The 16715-nt window shown below is 41.5% G+C and overlaps 1 protein-coding gene across 1 annotated transcript in view; it reads left to right on the top strand.

Moving 5' to 3' along the window:
• The first annotated feature begins 1547 nt into the window (after window positions 1-1547).
• TBC1D32 (TBC1 domain family member 32) overlaps window positions 1548-16715 on the top strand; it is a 137905-nt gene continuing 122737 nt past the window's right edge. Inside the window, exons 1-8 of the mRNA XM_060238711.1 lie at window positions 1548-1703; window positions 3175-3336; window positions 8018-8195; window positions 12085-12156; window positions 15134-15259; window positions 15872-15950; window positions 16057-16160; window positions 16247-16308. Coding sequence (XP_060094694.1) covers window positions 1549-1703; window positions 3175-3336; window positions 8018-8195; window positions 12085-12156; window positions 15134-15259; window positions 15872-15950; window positions 16057-16160; window positions 16247-16308 — 938 coding nt within the window. The 5' untranslated portion in view covers window position 1548. The remainder of the gene's footprint in view (window positions 1704-3174; window positions 3337-8017; window positions 8196-12084; window positions 12157-15133; window positions 15260-15871; window positions 15951-16056; window positions 16161-16246; window positions 16309-16715) is intronic.

Genomic DNA, 16715 nt, shown 5'->3' with positions numbered 1-16715 from the left:
TATTAGGAACATCACATTCTCTGCGGATATTTTGCCTGTAAAATTTTGCATGTAACCTTTGGTACTACATTGGCCCTAGTTTTCTGCTAGTTACTAAACGTTCCTTTTGTGAGTTTCTGCCAATTGTTTCCTTTTTTTCCTAGAGATGCCTAGAGATGCCTATTAAGAAGGTCCTTTGTTTTTTCACTCTTCATCAGTATTGCCAAATATATATAAACTCTTGTAGTTTTATAAAGGATTTCTGCACAAGACAAGTTCCTCTATGTGTCTATCTGCAAATACACAAGAATTTAGGATTGCTAATTGCAGCACGCTTTTCATTGTGGGTAGAACATGCTGAATGATGATGCTTTACTGTAGTTCAGTAAGATACAAAGGAAAGTTATAGCTGTGTGCTCATCAGTCCTGACTATAGCAGTAGAGTATGCTGTAATTTTAATGTGTCTATGTGGATTGCAAGAACTACCAGTGGGTTAGGAATGGCTGAAAAAAGGTTTTAAAGGGTTGTTTTGGGCTTTGGTTTTTGCAAATAAGAGGAAATTTTATACCTCTCTGAAGCACTATCCATTTCCTAGTATGGTGAGAAGATTCCAGAATGATTTAGTTTCTTTGGACTAGCAAACATGGAAGACTTGTAATATTTGTTTATATGCAAGCTAAGCATAGTGGGAAAAATAGAGTGCTGCAGCAAGCCGCAAAGCTGCTGATACTTCATCAGATACCCCATCCCCCCAAGCTTCAGTGTAGATCTCCAGACTGTAGATCCAGCTCGCTTCAGCTAAAAAAAATCATCTCCCTGGTCAACATTAAACTGCTGCCTTTTTCAGTGCTTTCTTCTAGCATTAATGGGTGCTGTGTTCCCAAGGCTGGAGAGATATTCTAGGATTTGAAAGAACAAATAAAGCCCTGTTGTTACATCTCTGATTCCCTGGCAAGTTTGTCAACCAGAACCACAGCAGCAGGCTCATTGATGCAGATTCAGACAGCCAAACTTCTAACAATCCTGCCTAAATGAATGCATGTTAAGTGTAAACTACAACTGATATTTATAGCTCCTTGGGTCTCCAAAAGCACCCTGGCAAGAAAGCTGGGATGGGCTGGTGGAAGGGCAAGCAGGGAAAATTGGGCCCTGAAAGCCCTCCCCTGGCCTGATGTGAATGGGTCCTGTGCTCCAGGCAGCATCACCCTGGTCAGATACAAGCAAGAAGATTGGCCCCAAAAGCCCTTACCTGTGACTTCAATTCAGCCTTAAGAAGATGCCAGCCCAGGAGGAGGCTCCAGGTACAAGAACAGTCACAGTGGGCAGAATGTAAGACAGCTGAGGCTGCCTGCTCACCCCTGTTGCTGCTGCTTGGCATGATCCCCATTGTTGTTGCTCCACTAGGTCCTGCTACCTGCCTTTCCCAACATTGTGTCCCCTCCAGCTGCAAGTAACTCCCAATGTGGTTGTTGCACCCCGCCCCCCCAAAACCCTTCAATTTCCTTGCAGGTCCCCTCTTACGAATAATTAATATCCAGGTTATTTCTGTCTGTCTTTCTGTCTCTCAGATGTCTCATTTTTCTAGTGAAGATGAAGCTCTTTTGCAATCTATGCTCAGACAGTTACTGCAAAGTGTCAAAGAGAAAATTACAGGAGCACCATCAGTTGAGTGTTCAGAAGAGATTCTGTTGCATTTGGAGGAAACTGATGAAAACTTCCATAAGTAAGTTTTTGTTTGTTTTGTATAATGTCATTAGTGAAGGAATTGTGCTATTTGCAGATATAGGAGACTGTAACAGTATGTTGCTAACTTATTTGTAAACCTATGCATCTTCAGAATGCATTTAGAAACAACCATAGTTTTAAATTTTAGTGTTATGAATTATGAATCACTCTCATAAAGATGTATAACTATGGAAAAATTTGAACAAAAATGACACATCAAAATCACAGGAGGTCATAGCTTCGCTGTATACTGCCTTGGTCAGGCCACATCTGGAATACTGTGTGCAGTTCTGGAGGCTTCACTTCAAAAAAGATATGGAAAAAATTGAACAGGTGCAGGAGAGAGCAACGAGGATGATCAAGGGCCTGGAGGAAGAACCCTATGAGGAAAGGCTGAGGGCCTTGGGAATATTCAGTCTGGAGAAGAGATTGAGGGGGAACATGATTGTTCTCTTTAACTATTTGAAAGGCTGTCATTTAGAGGAAGGCAAGGAGGTGTTCCACTTGGCAGTCAAGGATAGGACCTGAAGCAGTGGGCTGAAATTACAAGCAGAAAGGTACTGGCTGGATATTAGGAATTTTTTTTTTACAGTTAAAGTAGTTCAAAGGTAAAACCAGCTGCCTAGGAAAGTGGTGAGCACCCCTACATTGGCGGCTGGATGCTTATTTGTCGGAGATGCTTTAGACTGATCGTGCATGGAGCAGGGGGTTGGACTAGATGGTCTGTATGGCCCCTTCCAACTCTATGATTCTATTTTTCTATGAAGACTTACAGTAAAGTTTCTGGTTGCCACTTTTCACCTTTTTATAATATACATAGATAGGGTGTGTCAGTTGATTAAAATCAAGCCTTTAAATTTCAGCAGATGAATTTAAAATAAATAATCACTTTGCAAAACTATTTCAAACACCCCTAACTTTACTTGCCTATATATTATAAGTCAGCATAAAGAGTGGTTTTGGCTAGCTACTGGTCTGAAGGAGTTAGTGCTTGACCCATATCAGTGAACAAACTGCCGTTTACTGTGGTATGCCACATTAAGCAGTCAGGCCCATGCAAGTTTCTTTTGTCGTTATGTGTGATATGTGAAAGTGGTTCTGAGAAATGAGCTTGTGCAGTAGAAAAAAAAGATATCTGACATATCCTCAAGTTTTGCTTATGTATGTGTTTTGTGCAGCAATTAGATAGCACACATTGTAGATTTTACTAATTTATTTTACATTTAGATGAGTGATTTTCCAATTTAATTCAATAGATAAATAACTAATTCTATTGAAGTTCAGTGAGAGAGGAATACCTAGTTACTGTCCCAGATCCTCTTTATTCATCCTTCATGCTGCCTCTGGAATTCATTGATGATTTTAATGGTAACTTGATGAGAGAAGTTATATGATGACGATGATAAAGGTGATTTGAAATGTAGCAGTGTAAAGTAAGTTACATTTTGATTTCTGAATATTTGTTGCAGTTATGAATTTGTGAAATATCTTAGACAATATATAAGTAGCACCCTGGGTTCTGTAATAGAAGAAGAAACGGAGAAATGTACGTCTGCACAAAATCAGGGTGAAGGAACTGGCTATGATACACTTGTACAGCATGTTACTAAAAAGACCAGAGAATCAAAAGAGTGAGTAGACGTAAAAAAAAGTGCATATAAAGCCCATTTTACAAAATTGACTGTTCGCCAAGTCATCCTGCTCAACTGTTCTTGCTTCTTTCATTTTGATTTTATAGTTACTGGTAACACTGTTCTAAAAGTTTACTGTCATTATAAATCTGCAAGATTTACTGCTTAGTAGTTTGTTCATGAGCAGTTTCTTATAGGCTCACTTGAAACAGCATGCAAAACCATGGTTTAATTTAACGACTGGGTTTACTATTCACAGTTAGTCTTAATCACGTTGGTTTTTGATATCTGAATGCTCACATAATGGCATGGTATCAGTTCAATCCTGCTTTGTTTTCCGATAACACTTTCCTGGGACACTGTGTCACACATTGTCCAAAACCCATCAAGAGGTCCGCCCTACGGGTGCCATCAAGAGGCCCACCCATAGGGCCAGAAGCCCTCCCACTGCTGCTCCCCAGCATCACTGCCTCAGATATAATGATCCACCTGTGTCTTGTTACTAACAGCCACTGATGGATCTCTGCACCATATGTTTATCGAATCCCCTCTTGAAGCTGTCTATACTTGTAACCTCCACCAACCCCTGTGGCAGTGAATGCCACGTGTTAATTACTCTTTGAGTGAAGAAAGAGTTCTTTTTGTCTGTTCTAAGCCTGGTTAGTTACAGCCAGTTCAGACCCCATCAACATATATTTACAGCTAAGATTTTTTACTCCAATGTGCATTATTTTGCACTGGTCCACATTGAACCACATTTGCCATACTGATGCCCACTTGTCCAACCTTGAGAGATTCCTCTGGACTACCTCACATTCCTCCTTGGTTCTCACCTCCCTGAACAATTTAGTGTCATCTGAAACTTAGCCACATCAGCGCTTCCTTCCAACTCCAAATCATTAACAAACAAGTCAAAAAACACCAGACCTAGTACTGAGCCTTGAAGTACCCCACTTCCATTTGTGAAATATCTTAGACAATATATAAGTAGCATCCTGGGCTCTGTAACAGAAGAAGAAATGGAAAAATACCACTTACCATTACCAGAAGTATCCCGCTTACCATTTTCCACTAAGAAAAATGCCCATTTATATTCATTCTCTATTTCTTGTTAATTAACTAGTTTTGAATCCACAAGAGGACTTGTCCTCTTATCCCATGACTACTGAATTGACTTAGGAGCCTTTGATGAGGAACTTTATTTCTGGAAGTCTTGGTAAACAATATCTACTGGGTCACCCTTGTCCACATATTAGTTCCCTGTAACTGTAAAAAGTTAGGGAGACGATCTTCCTTTACAGAATCGATGCTGATTCTTAGTCAGTTGTTTTTGTTCATCAGTATGCCTACAAACTTATCTGGTATCAATGTTAGACTGACCAGCTTGCAATTTCCCAAATTTTCTCTGGAACCTTTTTTAAAGATGGGGGTTACATCAGCTACCTTCCAGTCCTTGGGAATGAAACAAATTTTAGTGACTGAATATTTTTGTCAGGAGATCCACAACCTCACATCTGAGTTATTTCAGAATTCTTGGACTTGTGCATCTGGGTCTGGTGATTGGTCAGTTTTTAATTTGTCCATCAGTTGTAGGACCTCCTCTCTCATCAGCTCAATCTGACTCAGGTCTTTCGAAACCTGAAATTGGCAGTTCTGGAATAGACAAGCACCTCCCATCTTCCACAGTGAAGACAGAGGCAAAAAAAATAGATTCAGTTTCTCTGCCATTTCCTTATCATTTAGTATTTATTTATTATTTATTTATTACTTTACATTTATATCCCGCCCTCTCCGCAAGCGGACTCAGGGCGGCTTACAGTATCATAAAAACAGTCAATTCCATAAAACATATAAAACCATAAAACATTTATCAAGTTAAAAACTAGTACGCTATCTCAGTCTAGTCTGGCGGTATTGGGGTCTGACTATGACCGCCAGCTTCTGTAGGATGTCCGGTGGCAGCCCATTTTCAATCAACCAGAAAAGCCTGCCTAAACAGTTCGGTCTTACAGGCCCTGCGGAACGCCGACAAATCCCGCAGGGCCCTTATAGCTTCTGGGAGGGTGTTCCAGAGTTCTGGTGCTGCCACCGAGAAGGCCCTAGATCTTGTTGCGGATAGCCTGGCTTCTTTTGGGCCAGGGGCAGACAGCAGATTTTTTGTCCCTGATCGCAGTGCTCTCTGGGGGATATATGGGGAAAGGCGGTCCCGTAGATAGGCAGGTCCCTGACCATAAAGGGCTTTAAAGGTTAATACCAACACCTTGAAGCGAACTCGGAACACAACAGGCAACCAGTGTAGCTCTCTCAGCACTGGCCGAATGTGCTCCCGTCGTGGTAGCCCCATTAACAGCCGTGCCGCAGCGTTCTGCACTAGTTGTAGTCTCCGGGTTAGCGTCAGGGGTAGCCCCATGTAGAGAGCATTACAGTGATCTATTCTTGAGGTGACCGTAGCATGGATTACTGTCGCTAGGTCGCTGCGGTCCAGGTAAGGGGCCAGCTGCCCTGCTTGCCGAAGATGGAAAAAGGCAGATCTAACAGTGGCTGCCACCTGAGTCTCCATTGTAAGGGAGGACTCGAGGAGCACGCCTAAGCTCTTGACCTTGGGGACCGGTATTAGTGGCACCCCGTCAAGGGCCGGCAGCTGGATCTCTCTCCCCGGACCGCCCCGACCCAGGTAGAGAACCTCCGTCTTCGTCGGATTCAATTTCAGCCGACTCAGTCTGAGCCAGGAGGCCACGGCTTGTAATGCCAGGTCTAGATTTTCCGGGGTACAGTCAGACTGGCCACCCATCATTAGGTAGAGCTGGGTGTCATCCGCATATTGATGGCAACCCAGTCCATACCTCCTGACTATCTGGGCAAGGGGGCGCATAGTAATCATTTCCCCCTTGGTTATCCAAGGGCCCCACTATCTCCCTGGCTGGTTTTCATCTTCTAATCTATTTGAAGGAATTTTTGTTGTTTGCCTTTATGTTTTTTGCAGTATGTTTTGCAGTATATAATATGGGAGGAGATGTTGTTGGAGTCATAGAACAGACATGGAGGACAGGGAACTGCATTGACGAGTGGAAGGGAATGAAGCTGCTCGTCTTACTAGCACTTAATTTTTTGGAGCCCTTGTTTTATGTTGGCAAGCCTACAGAGTTCTGTATCAGTTTTCAGTTCTTTGCATATCGAGAGGAGATTTAAAATACCATAGTTATGATCTACTGGAGAAATTCTATCATCAAATTGAGATATTCTATGACATTGTTCTTTGCAGATTATTATAATCTGAGGAATAATCTCTCCAAGTGACAAAAGAAATGTTAAGAGATAAGGAATGTGGGAAAAATTCTTTTGGCCATTGGTTGAATGTAAACCATGGTTTCCAGCAAGCAAATTTTTGTCTAGTGTGATATTAGCCTCAGTTGCAGATCTATATATCTAATTTTCAGTTTGGCTCCATCTATGGATAAGAACATAAGAGAAGCCATGTTGGATCAGGCCAATGGCCCATCCAGTCCAACACTCTGTGTCACACAGTGGCCAAAAAAAATATTTATATATATATACACACACACACACACACACACACACATATACACATATATATACACACTGTGGCTAATAGCCACTGATGGACCTCTGCTCCATATTTTTATCTAACCCCCTCTTGAAGGTGGCTATGCTTGTAGCCGCCACCACCTCCTGTGGCAGTGAATTCCACATGTTACTCACCGTTTGGGTGAAGAAGTACCTCCTTTTATCCGTTCTAACCCAACTGCTCAGCAATACTTAAATCCACGGCTCAGAGCCAGGTGGAGAGTAACTGTAATGTTGATAGAACTGTTGATGCACTGTAACATTATGGAGATGGATCTGTCCTTGAGATTGGTCTGTATGGGAATGGAAAAACTGTTGTTAGCATAGCAGTTCCATGTGCGTGCCGGTGTAATTAGCACACGTATCTATACACATTAGAGTGCTGCATAGTAATACTTATAATCCTGAAAAAATCCAAACAAATCAATATTATTGATTAAAATAATTCTGTCAAATCAGGCAAACAAGAAATTATTAGGATTCAGTGAATCAGATAGATGGATAGCTAAAAAATTTGACGTTTTTGTTTTAATCTTCAGACAGTAGGGGCATACCTTATGAGTGCAAAAGTATCACAGGCAAGGAGGAGCTCTTGTAGGAATTTCAGTAAGTCTCTAATGATGACATCAATTTCAGGAATGTTTTGACAGTAATATCAGTGACATGTGGACAGCTTTGTTCTCTAAAAGGAAATTAGAAATGTCATTATGGAAAACATCATTACTTAATCAGTGCTTAATTGCTTTTATAAATTAATGAATGAGCTTGTGTTTATTTAATAAGCCATTTATTTAGTTAGGAGCAGTATGTCAGTTTTGAGCCAATGACACACACATTCTTTTCCCCATGAAGGTACTGATTTATTGGAAGGCACAGATAGATTATTTCTTTTAATCATGCAATATCTCGGCACATGAGGGTGCTATTTGTTTGAGGCCCAATAATATGTTAGCATGTCTGTAAAGTTCTGTATCAGTTTTCTGCTCTTTGTATATATAGAAAGGGCAGATTAAAAATATAACATAGGATCTACTAGAGAAATAGAATTTATTGAGGGTTCTGAACCTTTATATTTAACATTTCCTTGTCTCTAAAGGTACAGAGAAATGATGCATTCTCTGAAGAATGTCATGATGGTTGTTGTTGAATCTCTGATTAATAAATTTGAAGAGGATCACATGCGCTCTAAAGAGATGCAAAGGAAAGTGAAAACAGAGCAGCACAGCAGTTACCATACCGATAACTGTTCTGATAGTGATTCTTCCTTTAATCAGGTATGAGGAAAGCCCGTGTTCAAGAATTTCTGCTTTCTGAGTATGTGTGTTTCCAAGCTCTCTGTTCCCAACCTGAGTTTGATCTTGGCAGAAGCTGGTTTCAGGTAGCTGGCTCAAGGTTGACTCAGCCTTCCATCCTTCTGAGGTTAGTAAAATGAGTACCCAGTTTGCTGAGGGGAAAGTGTAGATAACTGGGGAAGGCAATGGCAAACCACCCCGTAAAAAGTCTGCCATGAAAATATTGTGATGCGATTTCACCTCAGAGTCGGAAACAACTGGTGCTTGCACAGGGGACTACCTTTACCTTTTAATTATTATTATTATTCCTATTTACATAAGATTGTCACATCTTCCTTGAGGACCCTTAGAGATCTGTATTTCCTCACCCAAGTCAGAATACATATAACTTAGAAGTATAGAAAGGAACAGATAATTCTTTCACAATTTATGGCTTCCCGTTAACTACAATGTAGTAGTCATACATTGTCCTCAGGATTACATACTCCCAATGCTGCAGTCAGTACAAGAGCTTGTGTGTGCTATACACAGAACTTTGAATAGGAATTATATTATTTAATTATTGAATTTTGTGCAAGTCTTATGCAAATTACAAAGTTATGCATTGGATAGAGAACATAGAGAAAGCGTACTTTTCTCACTTTTTCGCAATACAAGAACTCATGAGCACTCAGACAAATATTGATAGAACTTCACAGGACTTATTTAGATATATGCTTACTGTGTCTAAAGTAACGTTAGCAGGAAAACAGAAGAATGTCCAACTAGAGAGATTTGGAGAGACAGATTAGCTGAATATGGTGTAATAGCACAATTGATGAACTATGAAAACAAAACACTGACTAAAGAATTCCAGCAGCAATGGAAAGCTTACTACTTATTATGTATAAAGACTGAAAAGATAAATCTATTGATGCCATGTGTTAATGGTTACATAAAACTTGATTCATTAGTTGTAAAATAAGTGGGAAAATGTGAGGGAATATACTTACCTCGTAGTACCGTATTTCTCGGACTATTAGATGCACCGGATGATAAGACGCATCTAGTTTTTAGAAGAGGAAAACAGGGAAAAATTGTTTGAAGCTGTGCACCCAGATCTGGGCACCTTCCCCCTCTCAATCCTGCCTCCGATCCCAGCCCTTGCTAGAAGCAGCAGCTGAAGCCTGGCAGACAGGCACAGAGGAAGCCCCCCCCCCTCCATAAACCCAGCACTTTGCCAAGCGCTGCGTTTGCGGAGGGGGGGCTTCCTCTTTACCTGGCTTCAGCTTCTGCTGATAGCAAGGGCTGGGATCCGAGGCTTGGCTGCCTCTGAACCCAGCCCTTGCTATCAGCACAAGCTGAAGCCACACAGACAGGGACAGAGGAAGCCCCCCCCCAAACGCAGCGCTTGGCGAAGTGCTGCCTTTGCGGAGGGGGGGGGGATTCCTCTCTCCCTGGCTACAGCTTGTAGCGGGGCTTCCCCCTCCCTTCCTCAGAGGGGGCGATCTCGCTGCTTGTCTCCCAGCCAGGCAGGCAAGCGGGGGGAAAGCATGCCTGGCTGGGAGAGAAGGGGCAGGATCGCTCCCTTCAGCGTGCTCGGGTGGGGGTGGAGGGAGCGATTTCGCCGCTTCTCTCCCAGCCAAGCACCCAAGCACGGGGAAAGAATGCCTGGCTGGGAGAGAAGGGGCAGGATCGCTCCCTTCAGCGTGCTGGGGTGGGGGTGGAGGGAACGATCTCGCTGCTTCTCTCCCAGCCAAGCACCCAAGAACGGGGAAAGCATGCCTGGCTGGGAGAGAAGGGGCAGGATTGCTCCCTTCAGCGTTCTGGGGTGCTGGGGTGGGGGTGGAGGGAGCGATCCTGCCCCTTCTCTCCCAGCTAGGCATTCTTTCCCCGTTCTTGGGTGCTTGGCTGGGAGAGAAGCAGCGAGATCGCTCCCTCCACCCCCACCCCAGCACGCTGAAGGGAGCGATCCTGCCCCTTCTCTCCCAGCCAGGCATTCTTTCCCCGTTCTTGGGTGCTTGCCTGGGAGAGAAGCAGCGAGATCGCTCCCTCCACCCCCACCCTCATCCCAGCACGCTGAAGGGAGCGATCCTGCCCCTTCTCTCCCAGCCAGGCATTCTTTCCCCGTCCTTGGGTGCTTGGCTGGGAGAGAAGCAGCGAGATCGCTCCCTCCACCCCCACCCCAGCACGCTGAAGGGAGCGATCCTGCCCCTTCTCTCCCAGCCAGGCATTCTTCCCCCGTTCTTGGGTGCTTGGCTGGGAGAGAAGCAGCGAGATCGCTCCCTCCACCCCCACCCCAGCACGCTGAAGCGAGCGATCCTGCCCCTTCTCTCCCAGCCAGGCATTCTTTCCCCGTTCTTGGGTGTTTGGCTGGGAGAGAAGCAGCGAGATCGCTCCCTCCACCCCCACCCCAGCACGCTGAAGGGAGCGATCCTTCCCCTTCTCTCCCAGCCAGGCATTCTTTCCCCGTTCTTGGGTGCTTGGCTGCGAGAGAAGCAGCGAGATCGCTCCCTCCACCCCCACCCCAGCACGCTGAAGGGAACGATCCTGCCCCTTCTCTCCCAGCCAGGCACGCAAGGACGGGGAAAGCATGCCTGGCTGGGAGAGAAGCGGAGAGATCGCTCCCTGCGAAGTGCTGGGTTGGCGATGGGGGCGGAGGGAGTGATCTTGCCGCTTCTCTCCCGGGGGCTGCAGGCCCCTCCCCCCTCATCTTTTAGTATATGGACCATAAGACGCACGCACTTTTCCCCCCACTTTTTTGGGGGGGGAAAGTGCGTCTTTTGGTCCGAAAAATACGGTATATATTTAATATTCATTATATAAAAGTATCCTATTTTATCAATAAGTCTGTATGATTTTGACTTATTCTATTTTGACATAATTAGGCAAAGTGTGATTAGTGTTACGTTAAAGTTAAATATTTAGTATTTGGAATAATTACTTAATATTAACTGAGGGTTGTTATATTGTTAGTTTTAATCTATCAGAATCTTTTTATATATATGATGTATAGTGTATATAAAAATTGGAACAGACTTAAAATATATTTTATTTTTATTTAACTGTTTCTCTTTTTCCCTGTCTGATGGAGCTGTAATTCTTATGTTAAAAATTGTAATAAGAGAGTTGAGAAGTGAAGTACTGTGAAGTATACCCTATTTCTGTGTTGTTGTTGTTTTGCATTATACATAACATGAATGTCCTTGATAAATGTAAAAACAACAACTGGGCACTCAATGAAATTAATGAGCGGTAAGCTTAGAATAGATAAAAGGAAGTAGTTCTTCGCCCCAAAAGTAATTAACATCTGAATTCACTGCTATAAGAAGTGGTAGCTACAAGTATGGACATTTTCAAGGGAGGATTGGATAAACATATGGATAGAGGTTCATCAGTAGCTTAGTCACAATTTAGATGGAACACTGTGTCTGGGCAGTGATGCTCTGTATTCTTGGTGCTTGGAAGGCAACAGTGGGAGGGCTTCTGGAGTTCTGGCCCTGCTAGTGGACCTCCTGATGGCACCAGGATTTTGGCCACTTTGTGACATAGTTTTGGACTGGATGGACGATTCTCTTATGTTCTATTACTTGCATTCCTTAAATATGTATTTAAATCTGTTCACATACTTATCAGAAGCACCACCGTGAAGTGTTATTTCCAAAATATTATGACAGATTTTTTAATTTAGCATTTTATAATCAAGACAAGCAGGATTTTTTTTGTTCTTAGGTTTTAAGGCTTACTAATTTTTTTAAAAAATATTCCCTTTAATATTTCAATATGAGTCTCTTAAAATAAATTTATACAATTATTAGCTAATTATTAAAGCTATTATTTATTCCTGTTTGTAATAGACTTTACTTAACAAGCATTTTACAATGTGTTATAGAGTTATACATTCATGAATCAGGAACAATTGCAACTGCTTGTAGAAAGATTAGATCCTGCTCAGCCAAAAGAGGTGAGTCTAAAAGAAGGGTGGGAAATGTTGGATATAGTTGATTCTATTTTCCCTTCATTTCATACAACAGCAGTCGATCAAGCAGAATTTATAAACCCAGAGACAGCCACTTTAGAACTAAAACAAAATTGGCTATTTGTTTTATTTTGTAAGAGTAACAATTTTTTTTTTTAAAAAAAACCTTACATTGAAGCTTAAATAAGTTCTCTGAATCTATCTTTAGAATTCTTATCTTTGCTTTCTGAGTCTGAGGCATTTTTAGAAATAAAATCTAGTCTTGCCAACAGAACCTAGTCTCCCCTAAATTTAGGGATTGTTTCAAATGCAAGTGTTCCAGCTGTGTACCTCTACCAACTTCTAGCTCCAAATTTGTGCAGAGCCTTTTCCTTGGCCAGATTCCATGCCCTTCTCTCAGCCATTTTATTTGGCAGATTCCATGGCACTCCCTATTCAAGTAGGTGCTGTCCCTTTAAAATGGATTGTATTGAGACTGTTGCCCATTTTCTTCTCCAGTGTCCTCTCTATTTGGCGTCCCGCTGGGATCCTTTATACCCCATATTGGCCCAAATTTTAGAGACCTTTGCTGATTTTAAGGGCTTTTTTTGCTTGATAATTCTGATCCGGAAATAACAGAATTAGTAGCAAAGTTTTTTTTATAGAGCTGTGGTTACTCATCCTGATAAGTAGTACTATGCATCAGGTTTTACTGTGTTGCTGCTTTGTTTTTATCCTAATCCTAATTTTATTTTGTATGGATTATGTATTCATTTAATATGTCAGGTGGTTGACCCTCTATCTTATATTCTTATATATGCCAATAAAGACTGTCTTGTAAAATACCTTTTAAATATGGCCTCAGATTATAATCAGGGGCCTGGAGACAAAGCTCTACGAGGAGTGGCTGAGGGACCTTGAAATGCACAGTCTGGGGAAGAGGAGGCTGAGGGGAACAGTAATCTTTAAGTAATTGAAAGGCTGTCACTTAGAGGAGGCCAGGGAGCTGTTCCTATTGGCAGCAGAGGATAGGATTCACAATAATGGTGGTACCCAAATTGCTTTTATTCATTTAGATGGGGAATTAGTGGGAAGATTGAGCTGGCAAAATGGACGTAACAGTAGGAGCTATACCTCTGTATATCAGGGTCGGGGGTGTAGCAGGTAGGATCTACACTTGCATATATTGGGGTCAGTCTCAAAGAGAAAAACTCTTGAACTGATCAGGACCAAATGAGAAGGAAGTTTGTTTTATTGAAAAACACTAGTTACATGTAAAAACATGCACATCAAAGCAATCAAATGACACATGCAAACAAGGCTACAGAGAAACGGAGGAGCGTATCAACATAGAGGGAATTATGAGGTGATATTTACCATCTGGATATGTAGAAGTCCATGGAAGAGAGATTGTGAATGACCAGAACATGAATAAAGGGGACCCAAATTGTGAGTTTGGGGATGCTAGTCTGGTGGGCACCTTAGAGTGTCTCAAAGAGTCATGACTGGGCAGCCATTTTTATAGACTAGAGAAGGTATCCCGAGGGGCAGATTTTATACATTTGAACAAAGGACCAAGAGGTTTCTCAAACTCTGATCAAAAGATGTAATGGCACCCTAGTAGGTATATCCTGGAGTGTACATGTAGGGTTGATGGTTGATACTATCTATTACTTCAAAGTTAATATCTTTTTGATAACCCAGATAATAGTCCAAGAAGAGTACCATAAATCTGCTTCCCAGAGAAATGTTTACACTTTAAAGGAAGGCTGGCCCAGGAAAGATGCCATAAAGGACAGATGTAAGAAACTTCCAGGGGGAAAAGATCTCCATACTAGGACTTGCTGGAACGCTGAAAACTTTGATACTTACTGTGAGGGGAGGGGGGAATTGCACATAGCAAAAACAGATATTCTGTTTCCACAACCTTCAGAGTCCTATGATTGTATGTGTGTCCTCTTCAAGATTATCCAGCCTAGGAGTAATGCTCTGGGGAACCCTGGAATAATTCAGAGATGGGAGTGCCTGTAAATGTGAGTGTAACAGACTACCCTCAGATATAGGGCATAATGGTGAGGCTACAATGGATTAAATTACGGGTAGAAAGATACCACCTAGATATAGCAAAAATTATTTTATAGTAAGAATAGTTCAGCAGGGGAATTGACTGCCTATGGAGGTGGTGAGCTCCCCTTCACTCCCCTTCAAGCAGTGACTTGTTGGACACTTTTCAGGGATACTTTTGGCAGATTCTGCAATGAGCAGTTGCTTGGACTTGATGGCATGTATCTTCCCTTCCAACTCTGTGATTCTAGATTCCTCTTTACAAGGAAATCCAGTTTAGCTATAATATGATAACAGACCCACATGCCATGTGTTGCCTAGTCCTTTTTCAAGTCTTCTAAAGTAATTACCACCTTCTGTTCTGAATTGTCAATGTCACTCATTGTGAATTTTATTGTGACCTTTAACCTATTATATAACAATCTTTTCCTGATTGTCTTTGTATGCATTAGAGTTTTGTGTTTAGCAGCATAAGGGTCATGTAAACTGGTATATGCATGGAGGTATCCAGGCTACCCTTCCAACCAGAGAACTTGTTGCACACCAGCTGACATTCCAGATGGTCTTCCAACCTCTGGCAGCAATTCTTCAGAGCAGAAGCAGGAAAGGAGGGGCTAGAAGGCCCTTTGTGTGAGAGGTGTCCTTTGGCTAATGTGTGATCTTGTATGTGAGTGTGGCAGTGAAGATTTGCAATAAATAGACATACATCAGGAGAGAAAGAAAAATAACACAGGAAGGAGATAATGATTGCCAAGATAAATGAGTATGGTGGATGTTTTGCTGTTACAGTGCTGAAGGATGAATAAGAGAAGGGAGATGTGGTAGGCAGCAAATAGTAAATTTATTGAGTGTTGGTTATGAAGTAAAGAAGGAAGTATGAGAATATTGTTCTTTAAACATCTTTACTTGGATGTTACAGGTGCGTCAAGAAGCAATGCAGACACTGTGTTCTGCTCCTCCGTCTGATATATTAAACTGTGAGAGTTGGATTAACTTACGTAAACATCTTGCAACAGCTCTTTTGGATCCTGATCCCAGTTTCAGTGTAAGGCAAACACTAGTATTTAAGTTTGCTTTGTCTAATGCAGATTTATTTGAAAAAAGGTAAAGCAGACCTATGTACTCTATAGGTGTATTTTCTTTAGAGTGGCGTTCATATACTAATGTATGCACAGATTTGATTTTATTGTTCTACAAGAACACATTTCTCTGTAGATAGGTGGTATATTAGCATACATTTGTCCTGGTTCCACTGATGGACCTTCTGATGGCACCTGGTATTTTTGGCCACTGTTATTATGAAGCAACCATTCAGCAGCAACAAGAATAAAAGTGATAAAGCATTCTTTGTAGTTGTGTCTCATTTCTGGTTGCTACCCACATCATTTCTGAAATTCAGAGTGTACACAGAACAAGGCGACAAAATATTATTATAACTATATTGCGTCCAGTGTTCATTTATGGATTAATGACTATATCTGTGATGTCCTGTATAATACAATGTTTGACACAGATGGTTAAAAGTGCAATCCAATGCAGATTTCAGTAAATGGAGTAAATCTGTTTAGGACTGAAGTGTAAATTGAGTATGAATTTGATTGGTGTTCTGCAAATAAAATTACATGGATCTAGCTTTTCTTTAAAAAAACTTTTGCAGGACAAAGTGTTGAAATTCTACGCCAGGACATTTTCTTCATGTCCACTGAATATGACAAGGGAACTTTACACAAGTTTAGGCAAGTTCATTGTCACACAAATTTGCCACTGTTTAAAGTTGCTTTTAAATTAATGAAACGTACAGTTGCACTGATATTGAAATACCTTCTGTTTTTCTTTTTACAGCAAAATATTTAGAGTTATACTTTCTTTCTGAAGATAATTATGTTCCTGCCATATCAATGGGTGTTGATAAAAGTAACCCAGATATAATTCGTTTACTTAAAAAGGTATTTATCACCTTTTCCAGAGTTCTTTTTTCTGAGTCAAAACTATTTTTTAAAAACAAAGCAAACAATTACCTTTCTATTTACAGATGCGTTTACTAAATGAGTACCAGAAGGAGGTCCCATCATTTTGGATTCGTCAACCAGAAAAGTATATTATCATTCAGCAATTGTCTTCTTTAGTCTCCTTTGCCATTCAATGGTCCTTTGTGATAAATTATGAACATTAGTAATTTGTTAAGTTCTAACAGTGGAGTCATATGCAGAGTTACTCCAGTGTGAAGAAACTCTGCATAGGATTGCACTGTAAATTAAAGACTAATAGTCTTTTGCCTCTAAGTTAATTGAGGGGTTTTAATGTAGGGTTGCCACCCCCTAGCTGGAGGTGGGAGATTCCTGAAGTGACATTATCACATTGCCAGTATCCCAATGGTGCTCTAGTATTTGGGCAAAAACTCTATGGTAGAAGCCATTTTTACCACAGAGTTTTAACCCAAATACCGGAGTGTTGCTGTAGTGTTGCAACATGATGCTGTCACTTCTACCGCATGTCAGAAG

The sequence above is a fragment of the Heteronotia binoei genome, chromosome 1 (genome assembly GCF_032191835.1).
Source record: "Heteronotia binoei isolate CCM8104 ecotype False Entrance Well chromosome 1, APGP_CSIRO_Hbin_v1, whole genome shotgun sequence".
In the NCBI taxonomy this organism is placed as follows: domain Eukaryota; kingdom Metazoa; phylum Chordata; class Lepidosauria; order Squamata; family Gekkonidae; genus Heteronotia; species Heteronotia binoei.
This window is presented reverse-complemented; position numbering and strand designations above follow the sequence as displayed.